This window comes from Rhamphochromis sp. 'chilingali' (genome assembly GCF_963969265.1).
Source record: "Rhamphochromis sp. 'chilingali' genome assembly, chromosome: 4".
Lineage (NCBI taxonomy): Eukaryota > Metazoa > Chordata > Actinopteri > Cichliformes > Cichlidae > Rhamphochromis > Rhamphochromis sp. 'chilingali'.
This window is the reverse complement of record NC_137948.1, coordinates 10,198,675-10,224,641: the sequence shown is the minus strand read 5'-3', so window position 1 is coordinate 10,224,641 and position 25,967 is coordinate 10,198,675. Positions and strand designations below refer to the sequence as shown.

Genomic DNA, 25,967 nt, shown 5'->3' with positions numbered 1-25,967 from the left:
CACAGCACATACAGCACTTTAAAATAACATAGTTGACCAAAGTGCTTTCTAATAATAAAAAACCAGAGATAACAGTTAAAAAAATACATTAAACAGACAAAGAAATATATATAAATAAAAGAAAAGAAAAAAAATCAGTATATCTTAAATATTAAGACATGAGTAAAATAAACAATAAAATATACAATGAATAAAATTAACAAAATAAATAGATTAAGAGCGACCAGTTACTGACTACAAGCTGACTCTGTGTCATGGCTACTGGACGGACTCACGCGCAGACAGTTCTTTCTTTGAGAACAAAAGGAGATTATTTATTTACAACAGGGATCACCTCAGTGCTATATATATATATATAAAAAAAAAAAAAAAAAAAAAAAAACACCCAGCACGCCCCTGCGGGCGGTTTATCCTTCAAGCTCGGGTCCTCTACCAGAGGCCTGGGAGCTTGAGGGTCCTGCGCAGTATCTTAGCTGTTCCCAGGACTGCGCTCTTCTGGACAGAGATCTCCGATGTTGTTCCTGGGATCTGCTGGAGCCACTCGCCTAGCTTGGGAGTCACCGCACCTAGTGCTCCGATTACCACGGGGACCACCGTTACAGCTGGATAGCGTAGTGGTTAGACTACACGCCTTTGGAACAGAGGATCGCAAGTTCGATTCCTGCCTGGGGCGTCTGTATCCAGTAAGGGTCCTAAGGCTAGACCCCCTATGCTAAGCAAGCCTACCGCAGACATGAGCGAGACAGATAAATATGAAGGCATGCCGGCTCGGACGTCGCCCGGATCAACAAGGTCCGCGTCAGGTGTTGAGGAACCAGGGCACCCTGACGAAAAGTGGGCTACTGATTCCAGGGATAATAACACAGTGTAACATGTCATGTGTTGCTTTTTCATCTGAGGTTTTATTTAAATTATTTCAAAATCTGGTGAAGACTAGATGACTTTTTAACTTGTGTCCTGATGTGTAAAACTAGAACAGAAAGATGGCGTACTTTTTTTTTTAAACGACTGCATTCTGGGGAGAGTTATGAACAGACTATGAAAAGATGTGGCAGCAAACTGGAAGGAAAACTAGCAAAAATAAAACTAATAGAAATGGAAAAGAACCCTGAACCAGCTTTTCAGTTGCAGCACGGTTGCATGGTGATCCCAAGGATCATGCCCATGACAAGTGATGATAACTAATGATCATTAAATAGAAGAATAAATGATAAATGAAAAGAAAATTCTTCATGTACATAGAAACACAAATAACTTGTAATGATTTATTCAGGAAAAATCTTTGTATAAATGTGATGATTTGGGTTAAAAATATAATTCACTCATCTTCAACATTTTTTTAACGACTGAACTAGAGATCCTGTCCCAGCTGTCATTGGCTGGGAGGCTGTGTGCACCAGGTCTCTCGCAACACTGGAATAATTTATTTATAAAGAGAAAAGTTTTGTCTTTTTCCCACCTAGAAGCATTTCTTTGTCAACATAAAATAAGAGACTACTGCCTTACAGTACATTTTACACATATGAATAAATAAAACGATAGATGGCACTTGTGTTAGCCTGACTTTGCTCAGTTCATTAATCAGTAACTTCTTATTTTTAAGAACATATTTGGTCCCACTCTGGACTTTCAACCTTAAAACACCACACAGACATCTATTAGCAAAATTATACCACATATATCCACTATTACTTACACAGTCCAGATATTAATAGATTATATTATTTACATTTACAGACATTATATTAAACTTGTGCTCCAAAGTTGTTGTGCAGTGGACAGTGTTTGTAAACTTAACAGATTTCCTTATTTCTTCACTTGGTCAGTGGCAGTCGCTGCAAACTGCAGAGAAATTACTCGCTGGAGGTAGTTTATAGATTTTTTTGAGGTCTTAAGAGCCTTATAATTCCAGATTAGGGGCATCTCTCCTCTCCAGGCTGTAACTGGATAGTTTTTGTGTTAGTCATCAAGAAGGTTCCTTGACTCCATCTGCAGTGCCTCGTCTACGCTGTGATTGTGCCTGAAGCCCTCCAGATCAGCTGCCAGGAGAACCTTCAGAATAGAGGGCTGAAGGAGGGAGGAAGACACAGGCAGGGGAAAGCAAAAGATGATGAGTATGAACTCATTCAGTAAGGATTAAAGGTTTTTAAGGACTGAAGGGTGTACCTGCAATCCGGCAAAAATCAGATGCACTTCTCGGAGTTTGAACTGCCTCAGCAGGTCCCTGAGCTCACTGATCACTGTGTAATCGATGACGCTGACGTGAGAGCAGTCCAGCACCACAGACCGTGGTGGAGACACTGGGGAAAGACGAGCAAGTAAACAGCAGGAAACACTGAAATGTGCCCACGCAGACTATCAAGCATTTCATTACCCTGCAGAGCCCGAGTGTGTATGATGTGGCTGAGATACTCGGTAGCAGGAAAACTGAGGCCACTGCTCAACTCCATCACCAACACGCCGTGATCAGTCACCTGCAATGCAGATATGCAATATTACAGCATTAGTCTTGTTTGATACCACATATTTCAAATGTGTCCTCATCAAAGTTATGAAAAATGTTTAGTTTTAGTTTTTACTACTTTTATTTTTTGCTTATTCATTATTAAGTATTGGCAGGGCAAGATTTAAGAAGTTCATACAAAGTCTCAAAGTTCTGTTGACATTCCAGTTCCAGTTCCTCATTTTGTTTTTCTTAAGCCTCTCAGAGGTGGACTCGCTGGTGTCTTTTGTCCTGCTGCAGAACCCAAGTGCGCTTCAGCAGAGGTCATGAACAGACGGTCGGACATTCTGCATTTTGTATTTACACTTTTTCCCACCACTGTAACTGGCTCTAAAATAAACTGAAATGGTGAATACCCCACTACGAAACAACACAGTGTCTCCTGCATCTGGGTTCTAGTTTGGTCCTGATATAAGATGCAGTCTGAGAGAGTTTAGCTGCTGGAAGCTGGGCCAGTCATCACACACTGGTGTGACAGGAAGAAGCAGCAAAACATCACAATTTAACTCTATGATGACTTTTCTCTGGGTGGATAAGGATGGCTCCAGCTTTGATTCACATACCTACAAAAAGCAAATGTTTAACCCAGGCAAATACTAACAAAAAAAAAATCTTAGCTTTTAAGCTTTTAAGACATTTTCACGGTCAAATCATCCTTAATCATTATCCTCTTTTGCGTCCTTCATCTCTCCCTCCCCTCTTTCTCTTTTCATGTATTTTTTTACATTTTTAGTACTTTACGGATTAGTATTTTATGACTTTTAAGACCATTTCATGACTTAATATTTGTGACCTTAATTGTTTTTTTCTCCTGTTTTATGCTTGTGAACCACTTTAACCCTTTACCCGTGATATTGAGCCAAACAAACTCACTTCACATGACTAGTTTCATACACTGCTTGCACACAGACATAAAAAGATAACGCACCTCTATCTGGGGTCTGGCCATACTGTAGAGCAGCAGGGCTCCAGACACAGCTATACCTCCTACGATGCCGTACTGCACCGCCCAGAAACTCATCAGGAACGTCACAAAAAAGGGGAGAAGGTCCAGCTCTATGGGGGATAAATCATCATCATTAACGTTTAAGTGCCATCGATACTAGACGTTACACATGTTACATATTATGTTCTTGCCTAAAAATGGGGTACTGAGACGGTGACTGAGTCTGGCTCCAGACTCCAGAATTCTCCCTCCCATATAAAGTTTACAACAGTTGACAAATTGAATTCAGTTCAATCATTTTTTCCCACATCCTTTTTATATATTTTGGCTACTCTGTATAGTCGAATACAAAGAACTTTGGGTAAACTCTGTTTTAAATTTAAATATCTTACATAAATAAAAGTGACTTGACTAATTACAATAGCAAGATGAAACTCACTTCGTATCCTCCACATCTTAGCCACCACACGGTAATCCACCATGGGAGCCACTGCACAGATGATGACAGCAGCTAGAGAAGCTTTGGGGATGTAATAAAAGGCCGGCATGAGGAAGGCCAAGGAGAGCAACACTATTACACCTGCAACAATAAAGAGAAAGAAAATCATGAAACATTTAAAAACAGTATAAACAACATAAAATATGATATTTATTTGCACCAAAATAGCAAAAAAATATGTGATTGTTATTTTGGTTTTGACTTCAAGGTGCAAATTTTTTAAATAAAAAGGATGCTATGACAGACTGAAAGATAAACTTTTGAATTCTTGTACAAACATTGTTCTTGCAGTGTCTCCAACCTGCACGATAAGCCTTTTAATTTCACCAATAACGAAAAAAGAAACTAAAGAAATGTGAAGTGAGGATAATTTGCTGTATGACAACATAAATGGCCACAAGGGGGCAGAAGAGGAAAACGTAAAAGCTGAAAGTGTCACAACTTACTGGTGACAACCCCTCCAGCTGGAGTGCAAACTCCAGTCTGGGAGTTCACAGCTGTCCTGGATGTGAAAGAAAACATGTCAGTATAAACATAACTGTTATTATAACTATGAAAATAACACACACAGACACACAAACCTCCCAAAGCTGCCTGTGACAGGGTAGGCTGACACAAAGGAGCCCATGATGTTGGTCACTCCGATTGCCAGCAGCTCCTGGTTGGCATCGATCCTGTAGTCGTTCTGACTGGCTGAGGAGAAACATTAAGTTAAAATCAGCCACCAGTGTGATGAGGAAAAACATTCTTTAGCTGCCTTTATTATCTAATATCTAATCTTCTTTCTTTAGCACCTTTGTGGTTCAGCTACCCAATTTCGCTGTGCAAGAAACCGCACAATGACAATAAAAAGCTCTAAGTCTAAGTCTCTCTAATAACTATTTAATGAGTAGAAAAATGCTTTTGAAACATGTTTTGTTTTTAAAAATGTATAAAGTATTGATCTTTATTAATTTCATCTTCATGATGAAGCCTTAAATTGACAGCCAGGTTGCACTTACAAGCTAAATACATGATAAATATTAAGATTGCTATTGGAGTTTTATATGTTTACAGTGTTAGTTTAACATGTTAAATTATGGGACTGTCAGCTATTAGTTTTGGAGATACTTATTTTTATTATTATTCTGGTAAGAAATGTGAATATCTGTACCATATTTTATGTCTATCGTTTAATTCTGTCTGAAGACATCTCATTGAAAAAGTGGAAACGTCAAGGAATTACCAGCATCATTATGATTATCCTCTGAAACCAGTGACTAACATTACTTACCAAATGCTTTCGCAATAGCAATGCTCTCCAACAGGCCCATGAAGGGGATCACCGCTAGCCCTCCTCCAAAGTCCTTTAAAACACACAGAGAGGAAAACGAGACAGTCAGCAGCTCTTTCTGAGAGGGATTCTGGAAGTGAAACTTTCAGCTCAATCATTTATCAAAAAGATCCAGTGTCTTCATCGGGTTACTGGCGGTTTTCTCCTTACTTTCACAATCTCTCCAAAGGAAACGACGGTGCCGTTAGCTGTAGTGTCAGAGGTGGGTGGAGGCCTGAATGGTGGCAGTCCGCGGGTAGTTTTTCCAGTGATCGTGAAGACATGATTACCATACACCTCCCAGGAAAATGCTATGAGGGATGCAGCGATGACCACTGCAGCGTTACGCACTGATGATATAAAGAAATACAATAAAAATGTAATGAACAGAATTTTTTTTTTGTAAAAGAGAGACACGTGTACTCAAACACAAAGGTACTCACTGGTAGCTACAGCCCACACTACTTTCCTGGCATACATGGAGCAGGTGGAGTCACTGTCAGAGGTTAGACTCGACTTCATGAACATCAACGTGACCAGCAGAGCGAGACAAATCAGACCAAGAACCACATCACCGATCCTGGCCTCGGGAATCTTGTGGAAGGTGTAGTAAACCTCCAGGAAAAACTGCTGAGGGACACCCTGGATTCCCAGAATATTCTAGAAAAAAAGGAAGAGCGGGTAAAACCACTGACATTATGAACGGAAAAAATGAGAGGGCAAGAGCAGTTCTCTCTTTGGAGTTTAAGCACTCAGAGCAATCAAAATGCATTTTTGAGTATAACCTAAACATTCGCGTGTGCGATTGTGGCTCAAGAGTTGGGAGGTCGCCTTGTAATCGGAAGGTTGCCAGTTCGAGCCCTGGCTCGGACAGTCTTGGTCGTTGTGTCTTTGGGCAAGACACTTCACCTGTTGCCTACTGGTGGCGCCAGTGTCTGGCAGCCTTGCCTCTGTCAGTGCGCCCCAGGGTGGCTGTGGCTACAATGTAACTTGCCATCACCAGTGTGTGAATGGGTGGATGACTGGATGTGTAAAGCGCTTTGGGGTCCTTAGGGACTAATAAAGCGCTATACAAATACAGGCCATTTACCATTTATTGTTAATCAGTTCATCAACAATGATGCAAATCCACCAGTAAAAGCTCAACACAGATTATAGTGCTCACCGGTCACATCTTTGACCTGTCTGCATGAGGTCAATGGGAAATTGATAGGTGTGATTTTTGTGGGAAACCACACCACAACTTTTTTCCTTTTTTTTTTTTTGAAGGCAACTATTAATTTTATTGTATATTATGTATGCGTGTGCAAGCAAAGAGATTTCAACTTGCATTAATTAATAAAGAAACACTGATGCAGAATATAGAGTTTTAAGACAGACTTTTCAAATATTTATTTACTAAAGTCAGAGGTAAAGCCATGTGCTTAGTTTGTAGAGAGCAGACTGCTGTGTTTAAGTGTTTTATTAAGAGACTAAACCGCAGAGAAGTACAAGAACCTGACTGAAGCAGAGCGGGAATGTACATCAGAGCCTGTGCTGGTAAAAAAAAAAAAAAAAAAAAAAGCAATAAGGAGTTTTGTAGGCAGAAGGAGAACATGCAAACTCCACACAGAAAGGACCCAGCAGGTGGATTCAAACACACAACCTTTTAGCTTAAAGGCAACAGTACTAACCACTGGTCGACCCAATGCTCAAATCATTATTGTGGTGCTTTCTGGTGACTTTTCTATTTTCTTAGATGCCAATAAGCTAGTTTTGATCATTCTAGAGATTATTTTTTAATTCTGTGTGCTTCTCAGTGTATTTTTCAGCACTTCTTCTGTCATGATTCTGGGTCTTTTACCCAGCGTTTTGTGTTTTTTGGTCTTTTCAAGTTCTGTTTATTTTTCATTATCTTTAGTTTGCTGGTTTTGGTTTAGACTTTCACCTTTGTGTACTCCCTTAGCATTTCAGTCTTGAGCATTTAGTTCAAATTACTGTTTCCTACCTTTTCCTTCTATGCCAGTTCCCCTACGTTTAGGCTAGTTCTGTCTGCAGTTTAGTTATTGTGCCTCTCTTCCCGTTTTATTTTGCTACCATTTTGTCTCCTTTACATTGTGTTTAGTCTTACTTTCTCCCCCTGCCTCATTGTGTCGATTATTTACACCTGTGTTTATTTGCCCCAGCTGTTCCACGTTCCCCTAATCTGCCTTGGTGCAGTTATACCCCCAGTTTGGCCCTTGCTCTTTGTTGTGTCATCTGTTATGCCTTCCTGTTTTCTCCGGTCTCATTTCCATCCTGGCGTGTTTATTTATATAATATTTTCCTTTCTGCTTTGTTTTAATAAAGACTCACTTTTTATCTTTTCATTCTTTTAAAGACTTTTTTCCTACTGAGGCATACAGTTCGATGTGTTGTATATGCTGAGATAACTCTATGTATGTGTGTTAGTTTTTGCTGTGTGTGCATGTTTTCACTCTTACTTTGACTTGGCCAAATCCAATGGTTACTGCAGCAGCACATGTGAAGCCTTTTATTACAGGAAAAGAGATGAAGTCCAGAAGGAAACCTGCAGAAGAGAAGCAAAGCAGTGGATGATTTACAGAACCAAGACATTATTAAACCTTCCAGATTTCAAATATTACAGTAACTCTTTAAGGAAAAAATATAAATTCTCATTTGATAAGGAGCTTATGTTCGTAGGCTGCCCATTCATTGACATTTTACCGTAAAATGACACAAGACTAGTAAGTCATTTAAAAATAACCCGCAGCACAATTAAGTTTGGATTGGGTCCTGTCCAAGGAGAACATGAGACAAGGTTTCATGTTCTCCTTGTGCCTGTGGAGTTTGTTCCAGGTACTCTAGCTTCCTCCCACAGTCCAAAGACATGCTTGGTCGGGTGATGGCAATTCTAACCTAGATGTTAATGTGAGCATGAATGGCTATCTCTGTGTGCCATCCCTGTCCAGGGTGTATCCTGCGTCACACCATATGAAAGCAGTGAGGGGGCTCCAGCTCCCTACGACCCTGAACTAGATATGTGGCTAATAAAATGGATGACCACATGACTATTTAAGAGCCACAGATTTTATAGTAGACTGTCTACCTCTAAAATTTAAGTTCCTACATGATAGTTACTTGATTTTTGTGATGTTGTTTTTACTTTTGGACTTCACCTTAAATTTTACATACTGGAGGATGTGATAAACTACCAGTGCTCTCAGACTCACACAACAATGTGTGTTACTGTGAAAAAATATTTTGTTTTGCTGTCAGTGGTTCACAAGTTTTTCAGGAAAAGCCCAAAACTGAAATCACAAGCTTTCCACATGACCTCGGGAGCACTCATTTCACCTAATCTCAGTAACGCCATCACAGCTTGGATGAGTCCACAGAGGAGGCTGAGCAGCACGGCTCGGTGAGGCTGCCCTCCCACCACAGAGGAGCACAAGAGGGACATGATGGCCGTGGGGCCCAGGGTCACATCCTTGGAGGTTCCCAGAAAGGTGTAAATGAACCCCCCCATGAAGGCCGAGTAGAGTCCGAACTGTGGACAGAAAATAAAATAAAGTCTGAACTAATTATGCAGCTAATTATTTTTTCATCTTAAAGCTCATGTCTCAGGAAAAGAGGAAAGCCAAATTAGTTATCCAGAGGGAGGTGAACCCTAATGGAAAGCCTAAGACTCGCCTGCACAGGAAGGCCGGCCACTTCAGCATAAGCCAGCGCTTGTGGTACAGTCGTCAATCCAACAGTGAGACCAGCAAGGACGTCCATCTTTAGCCATTTCAGGTTGTACTTTGGCAGCCATGAGAGGATGGGCAACCAGGCCTTCAGGGTGCTGTAGGAACAGCAGCACCGGGCTGACTGTCTTCTCATCAGACGCCGCTGCATCACACTTAGAGGTAAAGACCGGCGGGAGAGGAATTCAGCAAAGAGACATCTGTAGCAGAAAAAAGTAAAATGAACAAAACAACAGCCACACACAAAGCATGAGTTCTCCCCTCAGCTTTAAATATCATCAGCTTTGCTGGGTGCTGCCCAAGTTTCTGTTTTTTCCTTTTATTTCCTACCTCCTGCTGAGATATGCAGCATTCAGGAAAACGCCACAAAGATGCTGCTCATGCAAGCAGCTGTCAACCTGTTTGTTTGCATTTCTTCAAGCCGAGGACTTATCTTCAGGTGCATGCTGTGATCTGCGTGCCACACAAAAAAAGAACCATTCACAAGCTCACTGTGTGTCATTTACAATTATATGGCGATCATATGACAGCTGGGTGCTTTGCATACCGGTATCTGAACAGTCAGGACTTTTTTTTTTCACGAAGTCACCTTTACCTTCAAACTATAAACTCCCTCATCAGAAAAGTCCAACAGATAGGTCCACAGTCTTACGTGAACTTGACCTCAGACTGATACTTTATCTCCCACTGTGTCTGATTATGAGTCTATGTTACCCAGACTATAACAACCTTGTAATTATCAAAAAAGAATGATAATACACTAAAAACAGTGATGTGTTTGAGTGCAAGAGAGAAGAATGCACAGAAGAGACTGAATTCGTATACTACAGAAATGAAACAAAACAGAATAAAATAGAAATTTGACAATATAATATAAAATAACTCCGCAGTGTTTAACCGAACTGAACCAAAATAGACTAAAATAGACAAGAACAGACCAAAATAAAGTAGAAAAGAGTAAATAAAATAGAATAGAGTTGAATAAAACATAAATTCTTACACAGCGTGATGCTTTCTCTTGGCTGGGCTGTGATTTTTCACGTCCTTCTCTACTGTTCCTTTTGCTAAACCCACTTCTCCAAAAACATTTCGCTGACTAGGCGCGAGATAAGTCGTTTCCTGTTTTTTTTCTCCTCACGTGACTTGTGTCATGTGACTCCCAGTGGGCGGGGTTTGAGTTGTTTGAGGAAGCATATTTCACGTCGTTCCAACAATGCTTTTAAGTGCTAACTTTAGCGAGTTTTGTTTTCATATTTAAAGTTTATTTTTCTGTGGAGAAATAGAGGAAGAGGCCAGCATGCTCCCTCGGGTTGTTTTTATTATTTTTTTAGCATCATGTTGCATCGGAGAGTCCAAAACAAGAAATGTGCTTCTAATAATTGGTGAGTTCACGTTTTTGTGCTCCTGGAGAAACTATAAATCATTTCTGTTATCTGGCTGGAAATTTAAAATGCTGAAATACACCCTCCTGTTGCCATTACAATTATCTGCAAAAATCTCGAGCCACCCTTTAATTCGTTATATAACAGAGATTCAATAGTTCCCGAAGTTTTTCATTGGACATTGACTGCTTGTTCACTCATTTTCAATCCACTTAAAAGTGCCAGGCTTAAAAAAAATATCTACAGCATTAATGATTAATGAAAGCTACATGGGGAAAAGGCTTAAGTACACCAAATTACACAAGAATTGAACTGAAAATCAGCAGTAACAGTCTCAAATCCAAATTTGAGATTGTTGGTTCAAATCATTGTTAGTATTTACAGAGAAGATCAGGAGAGAGGTACAACAGCGAGTGTCTACAGCTATCTGTAACAGTGCAGGCTCTGTCATGGTTTGGAGCTGCAGTTGGGGATCATAAAAACTGATGGACACTGAGATGGATGCAGAAAGCGTCTTACTAAAAACAGCTTTAATTTTTCAGGATGATCAAATGATCTCAAATGCACCGACAATGCAGTGAAAGCATGCCTGGATAGAAAAACACATACTGGAGTACCATCAGTCATGGATCGGCCTCCCCAGAGACTTTATCATTATAGTGAAAGGGAACAGTGCAAAAGAACAGCTTTGAATGTCCTTCAAGCCTGGAGAATGATTCCTGAAGACTGCTCAAAAAAAATTACAAGAAAGCTTGCCCAAGACAGTTCAGGCTGTGTTGAAGAAATAAGATAGTCATACCAAATACTGACGTTTTGGATTCAAAGGAGCTTGCAAAGAAAAGTGTCTGGACTTCTTTCAGTTACTTGAAGACGTTTCACCTCTCATCCGAGAAGCTTCTTCAGTTCTAAGGTCAAATGGTGGAGAGTCCCAGATAATAGTCCCAGACATTTGACCTTAGAACTGAAGAAGCTTCTCGGATGAGAGGTGAAACGTCTTCAAGTAACTGAAAGAAGTCCAGACACTTTTCTTTGCAAGCTCCTTTGACTACAATGACCTGGATGACTGAGAACCTTCACAGACATATTGCTGACTTTTTGGATTGTATAAACTCTGTATATACAAATAAGTAGAGGCATGAGATTTGCACAGTACTGAAAGTGCATGATGGAGGTTATAACTGTTTTAGGCAGTTGCTTTTATTTTGTTTATTAGTAGAACCTCTCTCCATAACATAAAATAATTAAGTTGACTAAATACAAACTAAATATGAGGCAGAAGTCGGTTTGTATGTTACAGTCTTGAGCCGTTTTAACCTTCATGCAAGTAGATTTTATTATCGTACAAATATTCTATAAAGAAATATGTTTAAAGTAAAACTAATCTAAAATGATCTGTCAGAAAATGCCAAACAATTGGAAAAAAAATGAAAACTATACTCGGGGAAAAAGAAAAATGTCAGTGTCTCTTTACATGAAGCCTGATCCACCAAGAAACACTTTTCCTACTTAAATCCTCTGCACTGAACCCCAACCTTAAACCCATCCTGTACTTCTGAGAAGAACTGGAATTGTGACTCAAAGCCAGGTTTCATTACTCTACTGACTTTGCAAAGCAGTATGTAGATGACAAAGATTTTAGAGATTATTAAAAGTGAGTTATGGGCATTTTGTTTGAGCCCCCGCATCAGTTTCTGTCTTTTTCTCCTCACAGCTGATGATGCAGGTTTCGAGACAGAGGTTTATAACAACTCTGTGGTCCACACGCCTCACCTGCGCTCTCTGGCTCAGCACAGCGTGGTGTTCAAGAACGCCTTCACATCTGTCAGCAGCTGCTCACCCAGCCGCTCCGCCATCCTCACCGGCCTGCCACAGGTGAGACACACACACCTGTAAATGCCACTCATTAAAGCGAGGTGAATTATTGAGGTGTGTTTCTCTTGTGGTTTCCAGCATCAGAATGGCATTTATGGACTTCATCAAGGAGTTCATCACTTTAATTCTTTTGATGAAGTACAAAGTCTGCCGCTGCTTCTCAAACAAACCAACGTACACACAGGTAGATAACAAAATGTCTATAAAAAAATCGTTCTTATTTTTTACTTTTTGAACTCACTGATTGTTTCTTCACAGGTATAATTGGAAAGAAGCACGTTGGCCCTGGATCTGTTTACCCCTTTGACTTTGCCTACACAGAGGAAAACAGCTCTGTCCTCCAGGTGGGGAGGAACATCACTCGCATTAAACTCCTGGTCCGCAAGTTTTTCCAGACTCACAAAGAGGAAGCCTTTCAACAAAAGAACGGGAAAAAAGCAGAAAAAAGTAACCGGGAGAATATAAAGAATGAAGACAGGCCATTTTTCCTTTATGTTGCCTTCCATGATACTCATCGATGTGGACACTCGCAGCCCCAATACGGAGCCTTCTGTGAGAAGTTTGGGAATGGTGAAAAGGGGATGGGTAGAATCGGTGACTGGACACCACAGTATTACACGCCAGACCAAGTAAAGGTCAGAGAAATCCCAGTTTCTGCTTTAATACCTGTTTTATGTCATTATTTAACTGTTTTAAAAAGAAAAAGGCTATAAAAATGAAAGCAGGCTAGTCCATTTTGCTGAAATTTCATTGCAGCAGCTGACATTGTTGTATGCATGCTCCTACTGAGATGGTAGATGGTATCATTAGGAATTTCCTGATCTCCAGATCTGGACCCGGACATCACTGAGCTCCTAGATAGTCTGAGGTTCAACCTGGCAGCATCAGATAGCCTGAAACATAACATACCAGAGTTGTTCTATTGGATTTAGGGGCCCAGTCGGTGGTATCAGTTACTTCATCCTCCAGGAAGTGCATGCATACTCTCGCCACATGAAGCCAGGCTTTGTCGTGCAACTGGAGGAACCCAGGAACCACTGTGCCATTGTACTGTGTGTGCCGTTGCCTAGCCTGCATGGATATGCTTCCCCAGACCATCACAGAACCATCACCAAACTGGTCATGCTGAACAACATTACAGGCAGCATTATTCTCCAACTTGTCCAAACCCATTCTTGTCTGTCACATGTGCTCAGGATGAGCCTGCTCTCATTAATGAAAAGTACAGGGTGACAGTGGTGGACTTACAAATTTTGGCATTTTATAGTAAATGACAGTCAGGCTCTATGGTGCCGGACAGTGAGCACAGGACCAACTAGAGTACACTAAGCCCTCAGTGCACCGTCATGAAGTTTGAGACATTCACACCAGTGGCCTGCTGTAGGGCTCCAGATCAATATCCCAGAGGTTGGCTTGATGCTATACTCTGGTTAAAGTGTTTCTTTAATTATTACAAAACTATTTACTGTAGTAGTGTGTTTTTGTTTCTGGGATTGTGCCTAAAATGTGGCTGTGCAGATTTCTGCAAAACTGCTCATTCAAACGAAATGAGTGAGTCAAATCATTTGTTACAGGAAACTAAAGACAATAAATAAATGAAATTAAACAAAACATATACTCAGGTTTTTCTGAGAACGGTTTAAACCAGCGGTCCCCAGAGTTGAGGCCGCGAGAGTTGAGGCTCAGGTGTGAAATGTATAGTTTTCAGGGTTTTTATCGGTCTTCAGCATTATTTTGTTATCGTTTTTATCGTTTACTCTGTTTTCCTGGGTCTTTTCACGTGTGTTATGAATAAAATTTCTTTTTTTCGGTACCGGTACTAGTTTTATTTTGTTGTATTTATCCATGACACCTTAAAGGCCGTTCCGTGAAAATATTGTCGGGCATAAACCGGTCCGTGGCGCAAAAAAGGTTGGAGACCGCTGGTTTAAACCATCTGACTGATTAAGTTGTATAAAAGTTAGGACTGTTTTGGCCAGATGTCATATTTTTCACACCAAGTCAAAAGTCTGTTTAAATGTCAGAATTAGCTGTAGTTACAGTTACGTGCTTTGGGAGTGCATTAATGTTAATAAATGTGGGTTCATTCATGACGTACTCGCCTAACAATAAATTCTAAATGGAGTACTCATCAATGATGGTTTTATCACGGACTTCATATTTGACCAAACACCAGATAAAGCATTTAAGATTTGGTCTTGAGCTCATTGCTGCTTTGCATTACAGCCTGCAGTTGAAATTAACAGAAATTTTCAAATGCCCAAATTTTCCACAGCTTTTTCTTATTTCCCAGTTTGTCTTAGTCTTTACTCTTTTTTTTTTTTTTTTTTTTTTTTTAACTTTTCACATTACATTATGGTTGAATTAAAGCTACAGAACTTTAACACATGATAATGCAGAATTTCCTCATCTTCTGCACTTCAGGTTCCTCCTTTTGTGCCGGATACACCTGCATCACGAGCTGACTTGGCTGCACTGTACACCACAGTGAGCCGGCTGGATCAGGGTGCGTAACGGTTTTATAACATAGAAAAAGAAGGTTGTAAAACACTAAACTACGATGCTGTGCATATCCCCTGCAGGTATCGGTTTAGTTCTTCAGGAGCTCAGAGAAGCTGGTTATGAGAACGACACTCTGATAATCTACAGCTCAGACAACGGGATCCCCTTCCCGAATGGCAGAACCAACCTGTATCACTCTGGAACGGCAGAGCCAATGCTGGTGTCCTCTCCGGAGCACAGGGAGCGATGGGGAGACACCAGCGAGGCCTACGTCAGCCTGCTGGGTAAGAAAATTGAAGATACAAGGAACGATGCAAATGGACCTTTTCTCAGTATTTTAGGCCTTAAAATTAAGCAGCTATCCATTATGAGCACAGAGTGAGCTGCAGGTTAAAGTTAAATACTGATGCCACTCATTCCTAAACCTTTCTGGATTGTGAATAACAAACAATAAAAAAGTTCTAATAATTACGATCCAGTAAAGAGTGACAGAGCAGAAGAGTCGGTGTGTTGATCTGAAGCAGACACTAGATGGAGACTTAACAACAGAGCATGAAATATTGATAGAAGGAAAAATAATAGAGTAATAGACTGTACAAGTAGGGGTAGAAGTATTTTCTCAACCTATCAACAAATACTAACAAAAATACAGAGATATGTGGCTTTCTTTTTCTTTCTTTTGACAGTGTTGTATAAATATGAGGGTATCCCTTAGTTTAAAATGTACTATTTAAAGCTAAGGGGTCTTATATTTTGGTCTGTGTGCCTTTTTAAGAATTCCTTTAATTATTAGTAACTTAAGTTGAACATTTGTCAGTTTTTTGTTTGTTTTTACTATCTTTTCTTTTCCTTTTTATTTTTACAGACATCACTCCCACCATCCTCGACTGGTTCTCTGTTCCTTACCCATCCTACAGCCTACCTGGCACCCCTGCCTCCCAGGTCCACCTCACTGGCCGCTCGTTACTCCCTGCTTTGGTAACTGAGCCCACCAGCTGGCACACTGTCTACTCCAGCCAGTCCCTGCATGAGGTCAGGACATCACCACCACTTTAGCTTGATGAATCATTTTTATTTCTAACTCTAAATTTTTATTTTGGACTCTACTGTGGTAGCCTTGCTTGAGTCTCAGTTTAAAATATTCCCTTATCTAAACTAATGATGAGCTATTTTCGCTCCTCTTACTTGAAGCCAACCTTTTTCTGATTGGCTGCCCCTTACAAGCTAAAAGTTTGAACAGCAGTGGGCTGCTGTGGTTACAGCTAGAGTTGTAAGCCTGACACAACCATATAAGAATATCTGCTTTGACTGGACTCACACTGAGCCAAGAGTAGGGAACAAAAGTCTAAAACCAAGTGCTTAGAGCAGTGTGCAGCTTTTGGCTCAGAAGGATTAATTGCACGTACACTGACATCTTTATTTTAAATTCGCTGTTGCAAAAGTATTAATAAGACAGAAAATCAAGAAAAACATGACAGCAACACTTTAATGAGAGAATAAAATGTCTTTAACTAAAACTTTTGCTGTGATTTCAGGTCACCATGTACTACCCGATTCGCTCTATTCACCAGGGGCCATACCACCTTCTGCACAACCTGCACTACCGTATGCCCTTCCCTATCGATCAAGATCTGTACGTGTCGCCCACCTTTCAGGACCTGCTGAACCGCACCACGCTGAGTCAGCCGACACACTGGTTTAAAAGCCTGGAGCAGTACTACTACAGAGCTCGCTGGGAGCTGTACGACACCAGGTCTGTAACAGCTGCTGTCGCTCGCTTTGTTAGAGCTGATCCAGAGAAGCAAACACAACCTTATTCCTGATAAGTATCAGTCCCTGCAAAGGACGGGAGTTAAAAGGTCCTCATGGAAAAGTGGATCACAATACTTGACCTTGATCAGTGGATGACAGGGGCATCCACCGATTCCAGTGAGATAAACCTAAAACAGCTGATTTAGCGATAACAACTCTGTCTCAGAAAACAAAGAGCAGAGGTCAAAAACAGAACAAGAATCACGTGTTGAGCAAATTTTATTTGCCATGATTGTTCAGATTTTTTTTTGGTGATCTATCAGTATTTAAAACTTTTTTCTTTTTTTTTTTTTTTCTTCAAACACTGTTGCATTTGATGGTAAAGATTCCTGGCATGAATCTCCTGCCCCCCACCCACATATTCAACAACACAGAAAGAAACATGCATGTTAGGTTAATTGGTGATTCTCAATCTGCTGTGGATGTGAGAAGGATAAAGTGCTTAGAGTACAGAAGAAACATGTACTGGTCAAATGCAACTCGTCTTTCGAAGCACTTTGATCGGTCACTAAAAAAAATGCGACACATAAATAGCAGGCTGTTTCCATTTAAAGCTTTTTATTTCACGGTTTGTGTGTCCGTCATTTTTCACTGCAGCAGTAACAAGTGAAAAACTGAGGAGGATGTTGATAACGAGCTGTGCCGTCTTTCACACTAAAAATCAGCAGCACTGTCTTTGCTGTGACTTTTACACTGAGGTTAATCAGTTGTGAGTAAAAAACGTAGATGGTTCATTAGTTGAGTCCACCACATCTGCAGACACATCGTTCACATCTTATATCAGACCGTTAACAGACTGTTCCCTCAGTTTCTTAGAGTGTAAAGCTTTTTTAAAGATGACATTCATAACAACGGATGAAGGTGACTGTTAGCTGAAGAGTGAACGAGCACAAACGTAATCAAGTTTCTTTTTTCTCCAATAATGAACACTATTGATAGTCTAAAACTAAAACTACACCACAGATTGGCGTTGAAAACCATGTTTAGCTTAATTTAAAACTGATTTTCAACAACCTGATTGAATGCACAGTATAAAAACATTTAATGAATGACTTATAACACACTATAATGAAGGCATACACTTGTATAAGAACATTTTAACGGATTATTACTTGTCATAATTTATTTCACCATTCATTTCTTACTCCTCTTTCCTGCTGTGCTAATGACTGTTGACCTGAAGGTTTTAATTAATTAATAATATACCAACAAACGCCTTATTTAAACATAGGTATGTAGTGCACTTTAAAAAAGTATTTGATGGTAATATTAAGCTTTTAAGAGGTAAAAGTTGGTTTCATTCATAGGCTATGTTTAGTACTTTTAAATGTAATGTGTGGGGAAAAAACACTGGTCAGATATTATGTTAGCCAATAAAATGCTTATTATTTTCACTAGAAATGGAGGCAAAGCAACCATTCTCTTACTGGGTTTAGGGTTGTGGAGAAGCTGTAGCCTATCACATGTGTCATGGGGTGAGATTCATGTTAAACCCTGAACGGTTCAACAGTTTAACGCCAACATATTTCCCTGAAAAATTAATAATTTTAATAAAACTAACAGAAGCTATAGTTGCTATAGTCTATAGTCATTTTAGTAAATATAACTCATTATTTTTGCATTAGATGGAGGGATTTGCAGTGAGTAATTGTGGCTTATGAGCTCAGTCTTTCTAAAATGTTTAAATATTAATAATTGCATCGCTAACGCAGGACAGACCCACTGGAAACAAAGAACCTGGTGTTAGACCCGTCCTACAGCGGCGTGCTGGAGAGCCTGAAGCAGGATCTGCAGAAGTGGCAGTGGAAGACTGGCGACCCCTGGGTCTGTGGACCAGACTATGTCCTGGAGGACAAACTGGAGCCGCACTGCAGACCACTTTACAATGGACTATGAGGGACCCTAATGGTACCTTCAGTCATCTTGACTGATAAAGCTCTATGGATGAGGACATTTACTTTGTAAAATACAATATGTTTATTTTAATTTCTAATTTTGTATGTGAGTGATGCTTTTAATGCTTAAAATAAACAATTTTAGTTGCTTTAATTTGTACCGTCCGCTTTATTTTACTGCATAATTTAATCGCTCATCGTTTTTCGCCGTCTCTGTACATTTAAGGTTCATTTTCACCATTTTCATCCAGACTCTCACGATAACCCTGAGTTATAGAAAGGCAACATATTTAGACACCATTTAACTGTTTTTGTTATTGTTGATAGATTGATCTGGTAACTGAAGACGTGGTGGAGTTCATGACGCATGACTGGTGATGTCAGCGGATCAATCTCGAAATGGGTTCTGTTGAAATAGGACCGTTTTTCCTCTGAGCTCCACTTTGAAGTCAGACTGGTTCGTTAAATCCTTGGGTGAACGAGTTTTAACAGCTTCCTACATCGATCGGCTCATCTTGTCATTCCTGATCCATCTGCCTTTACTTCAATTCAAGATTTTGAAGCCCTTTGCTCTGATTTTGCTTGATCGAGCTGATTTCTGTGAATGAAGTAATGAATCGTAACTTTTCACTGATGTGAAAACTCAACCAAGAAATTCTGAAAATTGGTCAGTCTGATTATTTTACATTGAGATTTAATAAATACGTGCAGTTAGGACACACACACACGGTCTCATAAGCTATTACTGGGTGATTTATTGAAGGAAAAATTGGAACCCTTTACCCCTCAAGTGAGGTTATTCAGTAATTCTGTTATGCTGTGGGCGGCATTTTGCTGGCATGGTTTCACTCCACTTATTCCCTTAGATGACTGCTTCTTCCAAGATGACAAAGCTCCTCATCCAAAGGGGGCACTGACTCACTTAGTAGTTTCACGAGAATGAGAATGATGTGAATCATATGCTGAGACCTTCACACTTACCAATTTTCAAATTCAAATTCAAATTTTATTTGTCACGTACACAGTCATACACAGTACGATATGTAGTGAAATGCTTGGACAACTGCTCGTGACCTAAAGAGAACAAAAAAGGAAAAGGCTATGAATAAGATAGGAAATAAATATGAAAAATTAAAAAGGGTAAATTTAACTAGGAAGGAATAAAATATAAATTAAGGTTAAAAATGAAATAACTGTACAACACAAATTAGAATGAAGGGTAAATTTAACTGGGAGAATAAGATAAAATATATAAATTAAAGTTGAAAATAAAATAACTGTACAACAAAATACACAATATAGAACTATATAAGAATGTATGAAGAAATATAAATAAATATATACACAATAACAGCAGCTGTACAAGTATTAACCGGAAATGAAGAATATAGTGACCAGTGTTGTGCAAAAAAACAATGTGTGCAAAAACAATGTCCAGAAAGTCCAGTGTGTGTGTAAGAACCATATGTGTGGGTCAGTACTGTGTGGTGGTGTGATTGAGAGACCGTATCGCCTGCCAATTTTGATTCTAACTGAACATTTGAGGGATTTTCAACCAACTTCTTAATCAGCATCTCAACAACCATCAACAAAACGACAAATCCGGAAATATCTTTTGGAAAGGGGAAAAAAGAAAACCACCTGTCGCTCAAGTAGAGTTCTTTTAGGAATGAATCAGTGAAATACAAGGTGTCTTCCTTTAATTTGTCGGTATCCGGTGTCTATTGTGTTTTGACTTCAGTGTCTGTCATGGTCGACTGATGTTAATCAATTTCGCTCTGACCTCTTCAAGGGTCAGAGATTTGCTGACGTCCTATGACCCTCTATCACTTACCACATACACAAACACATTCCAGTGGCGCCAATAAGCCATCAAGAGCAGATCAATTCGGATGTTTTTTTCTCCTTTTGAAGATGGATCATCATCCGCCCACCTCATGGCTCTGATTTGACGAACGACCTGGGTCACGATAACGTCGCCCAGTCAGCCTATATAAGCAGCAGAAAGTTTCCTGAACACCAAGCAAAACAAACGCACCGCTGACGAGAAAAGTCCTGCGTAAAACGTGCCAAGACGGTTCCAGACATGGAGAAATCAGCCAGGTTTTCTGTGGTGTGCGTTGGAGTGTCTCTGCTCATCTCCTGCTATTCAGTTGAAGCCTGGTACAAGCAGACCACCGGTCCCAGTTACTACTCGGTTGGTCGCGCCTCAGGTTTGCTGTCCGGTATCAGGAGGTCACCGTACGTCCGGAGATCCGAATCCGAGGAGACGCTGATGGAGAGCGGAGAGACAGTCGGTAACAACGTAATCCCGGAGAGTTCCAGGCAGATCTCCATCCTCAAAAGCATGGTGAGTGCCAAAAAAGAACATACTACAAACGCTATTCTTGTTAGGAAGCGCTTTAAAACATGACCATTCAGAGTAAAACGAAGAAGGTATGCGCGTAAAGTTTGCTTTCCATTCAGCTCGCACACTGGCGATTAATTAGTGCTGAAAGTTTGACATCTTAAAAATAAAATAAATTTAAAAAAAAAAATCAGGATGAGATTGAATTAATACTCCTGATTTATTTGTTTTTTTTTTTTAATATCATAAAGACAAAAACAAACAAACAAAGAAAACAGAAAAAAAATCAAATGATTGGGCGCTGAAGGTCAGCTTTAATAAAACTGCTATCGCATATTTAACTAAATCTAAACTGATTACATCCCTAACTCCAGGATTAATTATTTTAGTCTGCATGATTTTATGTAATCGGTGTAAATCAGTGAAATGTAGGTTTTCAGGCTGGTTAAACAGGACTCTCTTTTGCCTTTAAATTCTCTCATCTGTCATTTTCGCCTCATTCAGGCCATCTGCGTGAAGGACATCTCCCCAAACCTGAAGAGCTGCGAGCTGATGCGGGACGGGACGGGCACCTTCCAGTGCAAGGCGGACGTCTTCCTCACTCTGGACTCCCTGGACTGCCTGTCCGCGTGAGTCCCGACTGGACTCGTCCTCCGCAGAATCCCGGGAGCACTGCTGTGGAAACCGGAAAAAAGAAAAGTAACGAGGATGCATGAGTGTGAGGGTTAGGTGGCGACTCCCGGGAAAGACCCACAAATTGTCAAAGACGGACCGCTGCAGACTCTGAATGTTCTCTTATTTAAACCCCTCAACATTGTTCAGTTTTGCTTTTGTTGCGTAGACATGAGTGTAAAAGAAAAAACAAGAAAAACATCGGTGTGAGAGATGTTCGCTCAAGCCGTTTTCTTCCCAAATTATTTCTCATCTTTAGTGTTTGAACCCTGACATTTACCTGTGTTGCCAAACTGTATTAAATATACGAGAAGTCGACTGCAGAGCAGATTTACTGTAAAGTACTTTTATTTATTTTATCTATTAAAATGAACAAACACTGGTAACCTGCTGTGTGGTCTAACTGTGTCTTTAAATCTTCAACTGCACAGGGGACACATAAGTGGTCCAGCACGGGATTATTTGAATCTTATCCATTTGCATGAGTTCCGTTGAGTTTGCAGCATAACATTTATTCTCTACTCCAGATTCAGTACAACCCATAAAGTAAGTCTCAGGACGTAACACTTAATGAACTGTAAACATAAAAAATAATTCAGAAAGAAGAAACAAAGAATGAAAAACACATTTCATACATGCGTATGAACCATTTATATTACAGCACAGTAAAACAACTTCATCAGGCACTTGGGGGTGTTTTTCTCACTGTTTTTCCTTTTTTAGTATCCATAATCACACTGCATCAGTCATTACCATATCTTGTTTATTACTGGAGTCAGTAGCACAGGGGAGCCCTGGAAACAAACTCCAGCTCAGCTAATTGCAAACAAATCACATATAGGTGGTTTCATCCTGGCTGAAAAACACAAAAACGGGGTTTGTGTGTAATACTGGAACAATAATTGTCATTGGTGATGGGAAGGAAATTAACAAGTCAGACGTTTCACTTTTTAAATTCTAATAAGTTTCCCCATATCAGTGTGACTGGTAGGAATCAGAAGACAGAGGGGCTGTGCACGGATGTGGGTGTTTTTAGCTCAGGATGTCAAGTCAACACACTCTGGTGTGTTTTTAAAGTGATTAAGACCTCATTAAAAAAACAAAACAAAACAAAACAAAAAACAGGCATGACGCACAGCAGAGACAAAGTGATGGATGAGCAGGAAACACATGATGGAATACTGCGCCACCAAAGTTACTGAACAAACCCTCACCCACGCTCCATGCTGGCCCCACGTTCACAGAGGAGGACACAAATAAATGCCACATGTATCTATATCCAGTCTTCAAACATAAAAATCAGCGTCACTTTTCATAGTTTGACTTCATATAAATCTACAGTATAAAACATTAATGCCTTTTACTTTCAATTAAAGGTTTCAAAAGTCAACATTTCGGGGACCAACACGAGCAAAGCATGAACCGAGTTGTCCTCCACTTCAATCTGCTTTGAAACAGTTTTTAGAAGCCACATGTGAGATCATGAAATCGAAGAGGAGCAGCAGAGCTCCTGGGGTTCTCCTCACATTAGGGAGATCAGGAATCATGTTTGCGTGACATGATCTCCATATTTCAGTATTTAAAATGTGACAAAGTCCTCACGCAGTCACAGGAGCGACACGGCCTCCAGGTTCTCTTTGATTATTGTCTCCATAACCACCTGGAAGACAATCTGGATGTTGGAGGTGTCGGTGGCCGTAGTGAAGTGGTGGTAGATGAGTTTGCTGGGCGTTTTGTTTAGTGAGATGAAGGTGACGGCGATGAAGCGGGCGGCCGAATCCACGTCACAGTCTGCACCTGACGAAGATGAAGGGGGAGAGATCAGATGTGTTTGCAAAAACTCCCAGAGTTGGTTAGTTAATGTTGAAAAGAATGAAATTCTGAATTCTGTATTTGCATTTAGGAGGAGATGTGACACCAGTGGCAACCGGCCCACTGAGGCAGTGGAAGTTTCTACTTTTCTATTACAAAAACAGCTTTACTATTCAAGTTTTCACTGACAAGAAAGTGGACATAAGACAAAACAATTGCAAATTATGTAATAAAAAGGCAAAAAAGTTTGAGGTGCAGATATTTAAGCACATTTTCTGCCACTTGATTTGAATTAAAACTGATGCGGTGTGTAAGCATCATTTTACTGCCTTAGCTGCTTGTGGGTTATTTACAGTTTGGTCCATAAATTTGTTGGACAAAGACATCGTATTTGTAGTTTTGCACCTCCACCTCCACAGTGAATTTTAAATCAAATAATAAAGTGCAAACTTTCAGCTTTAGTTTTGTTACAACCATGTTTATACTCAGTCCCTCACAGTCAGAGGTTCATAATTAATTGGACAAACTAACACGATTTGAAATATAAGGACTAGTTTTTCCATTTTAAGACAAAAAAAATAAATGTCTGAACGAGGTCACGACCCATGGACATCACCAGATGCTGCATTTCCTACCTTGAGATGCTCTGTTAGACCTTTGATGCAGCCACCTTCAGTTTCTTTTGTGAGGCTTTCTTAAATAGATGGACAGGTTCTTATATAGCACTTTTTTTACTCTACTTGAGTTTTATAAAACGTGTTATTCACCCGTTCATATCAGTACTTTTTTCTAAGTGTTTTCTATCTAGCATTTACATTCCAGTTGTGGAGAAGCTGTAGCCTATCACATGTGTCATGGGGTGAGATTCATGTTAAACCCTGAACGGTTCAACAGTTTAACGCCAACATATTTCCCTGAAAAATTAATAATTTTAATAAAACTAACAGAAGCTATAGTTGCTATAGTCTATAGTCATTTTAGTAAATATAACTCATTATTTTTGCATTAGATGGAGGGATTTGCAGTGAGTAATTGTGGCTTATGAGCTCAGTCTTTCTAAAATGTTTAAATATTAATAATTGCATCGCTAACGCAGGACAGACCCACTGGAAACGAAGAACCTGGTGTTAGACCCGTCCTACAGCGGCGTGCTGGAGAGCCTGAAGCAGGATCTGCAGAAGTGGCAGTGGAAGACTGGCGACCCCTGGGTCTGTGGACCAGACTATGTCCTGGAGGACAAACTGGAGCCGCACTGCAGACCACTTTACAATGGACTATGAGGGACCCTAATGGTACCTTCAGTCATCTTGACTGATAAAGCTCTATGGATGAGGACATTTACTTTGTAAAATACAATATGTTTATTTTAATTTCTAATTTTGTATGTGAGTGATGCTTTTAATGCTTAAAATAAACAATTTTAGTTGCTTTAATTTGTACCGTCCGCTTTATTTTACTGCATAATTTAATCGCTCATCGTTTTTCTCCGTCTCTGTACATTTAAGGTTCATTTTCACCATTTTCATCCAGACTCTCACGATAACCCTGAGTTATAGAAAGGCAACATATTTAGACACCATTTAACTGTTTTTGTTATTGTTGATAGATTGATCTGGTAACTGAAGACGTGGTGGAGTTCATGACGCATGACTGGTGATGTCAGCGGATCAATCTCGAAATGGGTTCTGTTGAAATAGGACCGTTTTTCCTCTGATCTCCACTTTGAAGTCAGACTGGTTCGTTAAATCCTTGGGTGAACGAGTTTTAACAGCTTCCTACATCGATCGGCTCATCTTGTCATTCCTGATCCATCTGCCTTTACTTCAATTCAAGATTTTGAAGCCCTTTGCTCTGATTTTGCTTGATCGAGCTGATTTCTGTGAATGAAGTAATGAATCGTAACTTTTCACTGATGTGAAAACTCAACCAAGAAATTCTGAAAATTGGTCAGTCTGATTATTTTACATTGAGATTTAATAAATACGTGCAGTTAGGACACGCACACACGGTCTCATAAGCTATTACTGGGTGATTTATTGAAGGAAAAATTGGAACCCTTTACCCCTCAAGTGAGGTTATTCAGTAATTCTGTTATGCTGTGGGCGGCATTTTGCTGGCATGGTTTCACCTTCACATTCCAGTGAACATATTTTGGCATCCAGGTTGGAGCAGTGAGTGACTGAAGGTTAACTGGATCGAACCACCAACCTGATTAGTAAATGACTTGGTAAGATGTGTGAAAGTTAATTTTCTTAACCATGGAAATAATCCTGTCATCGTGCACTTTACTATCATTCAAATGTTTTTGGTGTTGCTGAGCTGCCCAGTGCTTTCATTCATATTAAAAATGATCAGGTTGTAGATTTGGTGAATCCCAAAGTTTTTTTTAGGTTTATCTCCATTTTTTAGCCAAATTATAAATTTGCACAAGATGTTATATTATACTTTTCCTTATTTTCTGTCATTACTGTTCCACTGTAATGCCAGTGGTCATGATTTGAAATGGTGAATGTTTATTTTAATCTCATTTTAATCACGACCAGCATTTTTAAATCATTAAATTTAGGCATACATGAGTAATCCCTGTGAGGCAGAATGTTCAGACTGCTTTGAACACTCGGTTTTAAACGGTTTGCTTTTCAGTTTTTTTGTTCTCTGTGATGTGACAGAGCGGATATCCGAGCAGCT

General features: G+C 39.9%; 4 protein-coding genes across 5 annotated transcripts in view; 2 read left to right on the top strand and 2 right to left on the bottom strand.

Annotated features, from left to right (window-relative positions):
- Positions 1-911: 911 nt before the first annotated feature.
- On the bottom strand, positions 912-10,126 carry slc26a11 (solute carrier family 26 member 11). The gene is made up of 15 exons (XM_080879205.1): positions 9,986-10,126; positions 9,316-9,438; positions 8,933-9,185; positions 8,597-8,789; positions 7,723-7,808; positions 5,704-5,920; positions 5,432-5,610; positions 5,222-5,294; positions 4,530-4,641; positions 4,395-4,450; positions 3,889-4,029; positions 3,432-3,559; positions 2,375-2,474; positions 2,167-2,300; positions 912-2,067 (listed from the first exon to the last, which is right to left on the bottom strand). Exons 3-15 carry the CDS (start codon positions 9,134-9,136, stop codon positions 1,960-1,962), a joined length of 1,731 nt encoding a protein of 576 aa, XP_080735331.1. The 5' UTR covers positions 9,137-9,185; positions 9,316-9,438; positions 9,986-10,126; the 3' UTR covers positions 912-1,959.
- A 30-nt stretch (positions 10,127-10,156) lies between these two features.
- Positions 10,157-24,723, top strand: sgsh (N-sulfoglucosamine sulfohydrolase (sulfamidase)). 2 transcript variants are annotated; one of them, XM_080879207.1, is made up of 9 exons: positions 10,157-10,367; positions 12,079-12,239; positions 12,318-12,423; positions 12,498-12,874; positions 14,664-14,745; positions 14,822-15,025; positions 15,607-15,773; positions 16,277-16,494; positions 24,376-24,723. In XM_080879207.1, exons 1-9 carry the CDS (start codon positions 10,283-10,285, stop codon positions 24,557-24,559), a joined length of 1,584 nt encoding a protein of 527 aa, XP_080735333.1. In that variant the 5' UTR covers positions 10,157-10,282; the 3' UTR covers positions 24,560-24,723. The 2 variants fall into 2 exon arrangements, with proteins under 2 accessions (XP_080735333.1, XP_080735332.1); XM_080879206.1 differs by lacking the exon at positions 24,376-24,723 and adding an exon at positions 18,266-18,601.
- On the top strand, positions 20,322-22,589 carry npb (neuropeptide B). The gene is made up of 2 exons (XM_080879209.1): positions 20,322-20,798; positions 21,300-22,589. The coding sequence occupies exons 1-2, from the start codon at positions 20,535-20,537 to the stop codon at positions 21,426-21,428; spliced, it is 393 nt and encodes a 130-aa protein (XP_080735335.1). The 5' UTR covers positions 20,322-20,534; the 3' UTR covers positions 21,429-22,589.
- Positions 22,536-25,967, bottom strand: part of gnav1 (guanine nucleotide binding protein (G protein) alpha v1) — a 36,120-nt gene continuing 32,688 nt past the window's right edge. The window contains exon 9 of the mRNA XM_080879208.1: positions 22,536-23,264. Coding sequence (XP_080735334.1) covers positions 23,074-23,264 — 191 coding nt within the window. The 3' untranslated portion in view covers positions 22,536-23,073. The remainder of the gene's footprint in view (positions 23,265-25,967) is intronic.

Excerpts from the sequence above, each read along its gene's own strand:
- npb (XM_080879209.1), top strand. The coding sequence starts at position 20,535 with ATGGAGAAATCAGCCAGGTTTTCTGTGGTGTGCGTTGGAGTGTCTCTG. Across the intron at positions 20,799-21,299 it reads TCTCCATCCTCAAAAGCATG|GCCATCTGCGTGAAGGACAT; the intron begins GTGAGTGCCAAA and ends CGCCTCATTCAG.
- slc26a11 (XM_080879205.1), bottom strand. The coding sequence starts at position 9,136 with ATGCAGCGGCGTCTGATGAGAAGACAGTCAGCCCGGTGCTGCTGTTCC. Across the intron at positions 8,790-8,932 it reads TGGCCGGCCTTCCTGTGCAG|TTCGGACTCTACTCGGCCTT; the intron begins GCGAGTCTTAGG and ends TTCTGTCCACAG. Across the intron at positions 4,030-4,394 it reads AGCTGGAGGGGTTGTCACCA|GTGTAATAGTGTTGCTCTCC; the intron begins GTAAGTTGTGAC and ends TTATTGTTGCAG.
- sgsh (XM_080879207.1), top strand. The coding sequence starts at position 10,283 with ATGCTCCCTCGGGTTGTTTTTATTATTTTTTTAGCATCATGTTGCATC. Across the intron at positions 10,368-12,078 it reads AAATGTGCTTCTAATAATTG|CTGATGATGCAGGTTTCGAG; the intron begins GTGAGTTCACGT and ends TTCTCCTCACAG. Across the intron at positions 12,240-12,317 it reads TCCTCACCGGCCTGCCACAG|CATCAGAATGGCATTTATGG; the intron begins GTGAGACACACA and ends TGTGGTTTCCAG.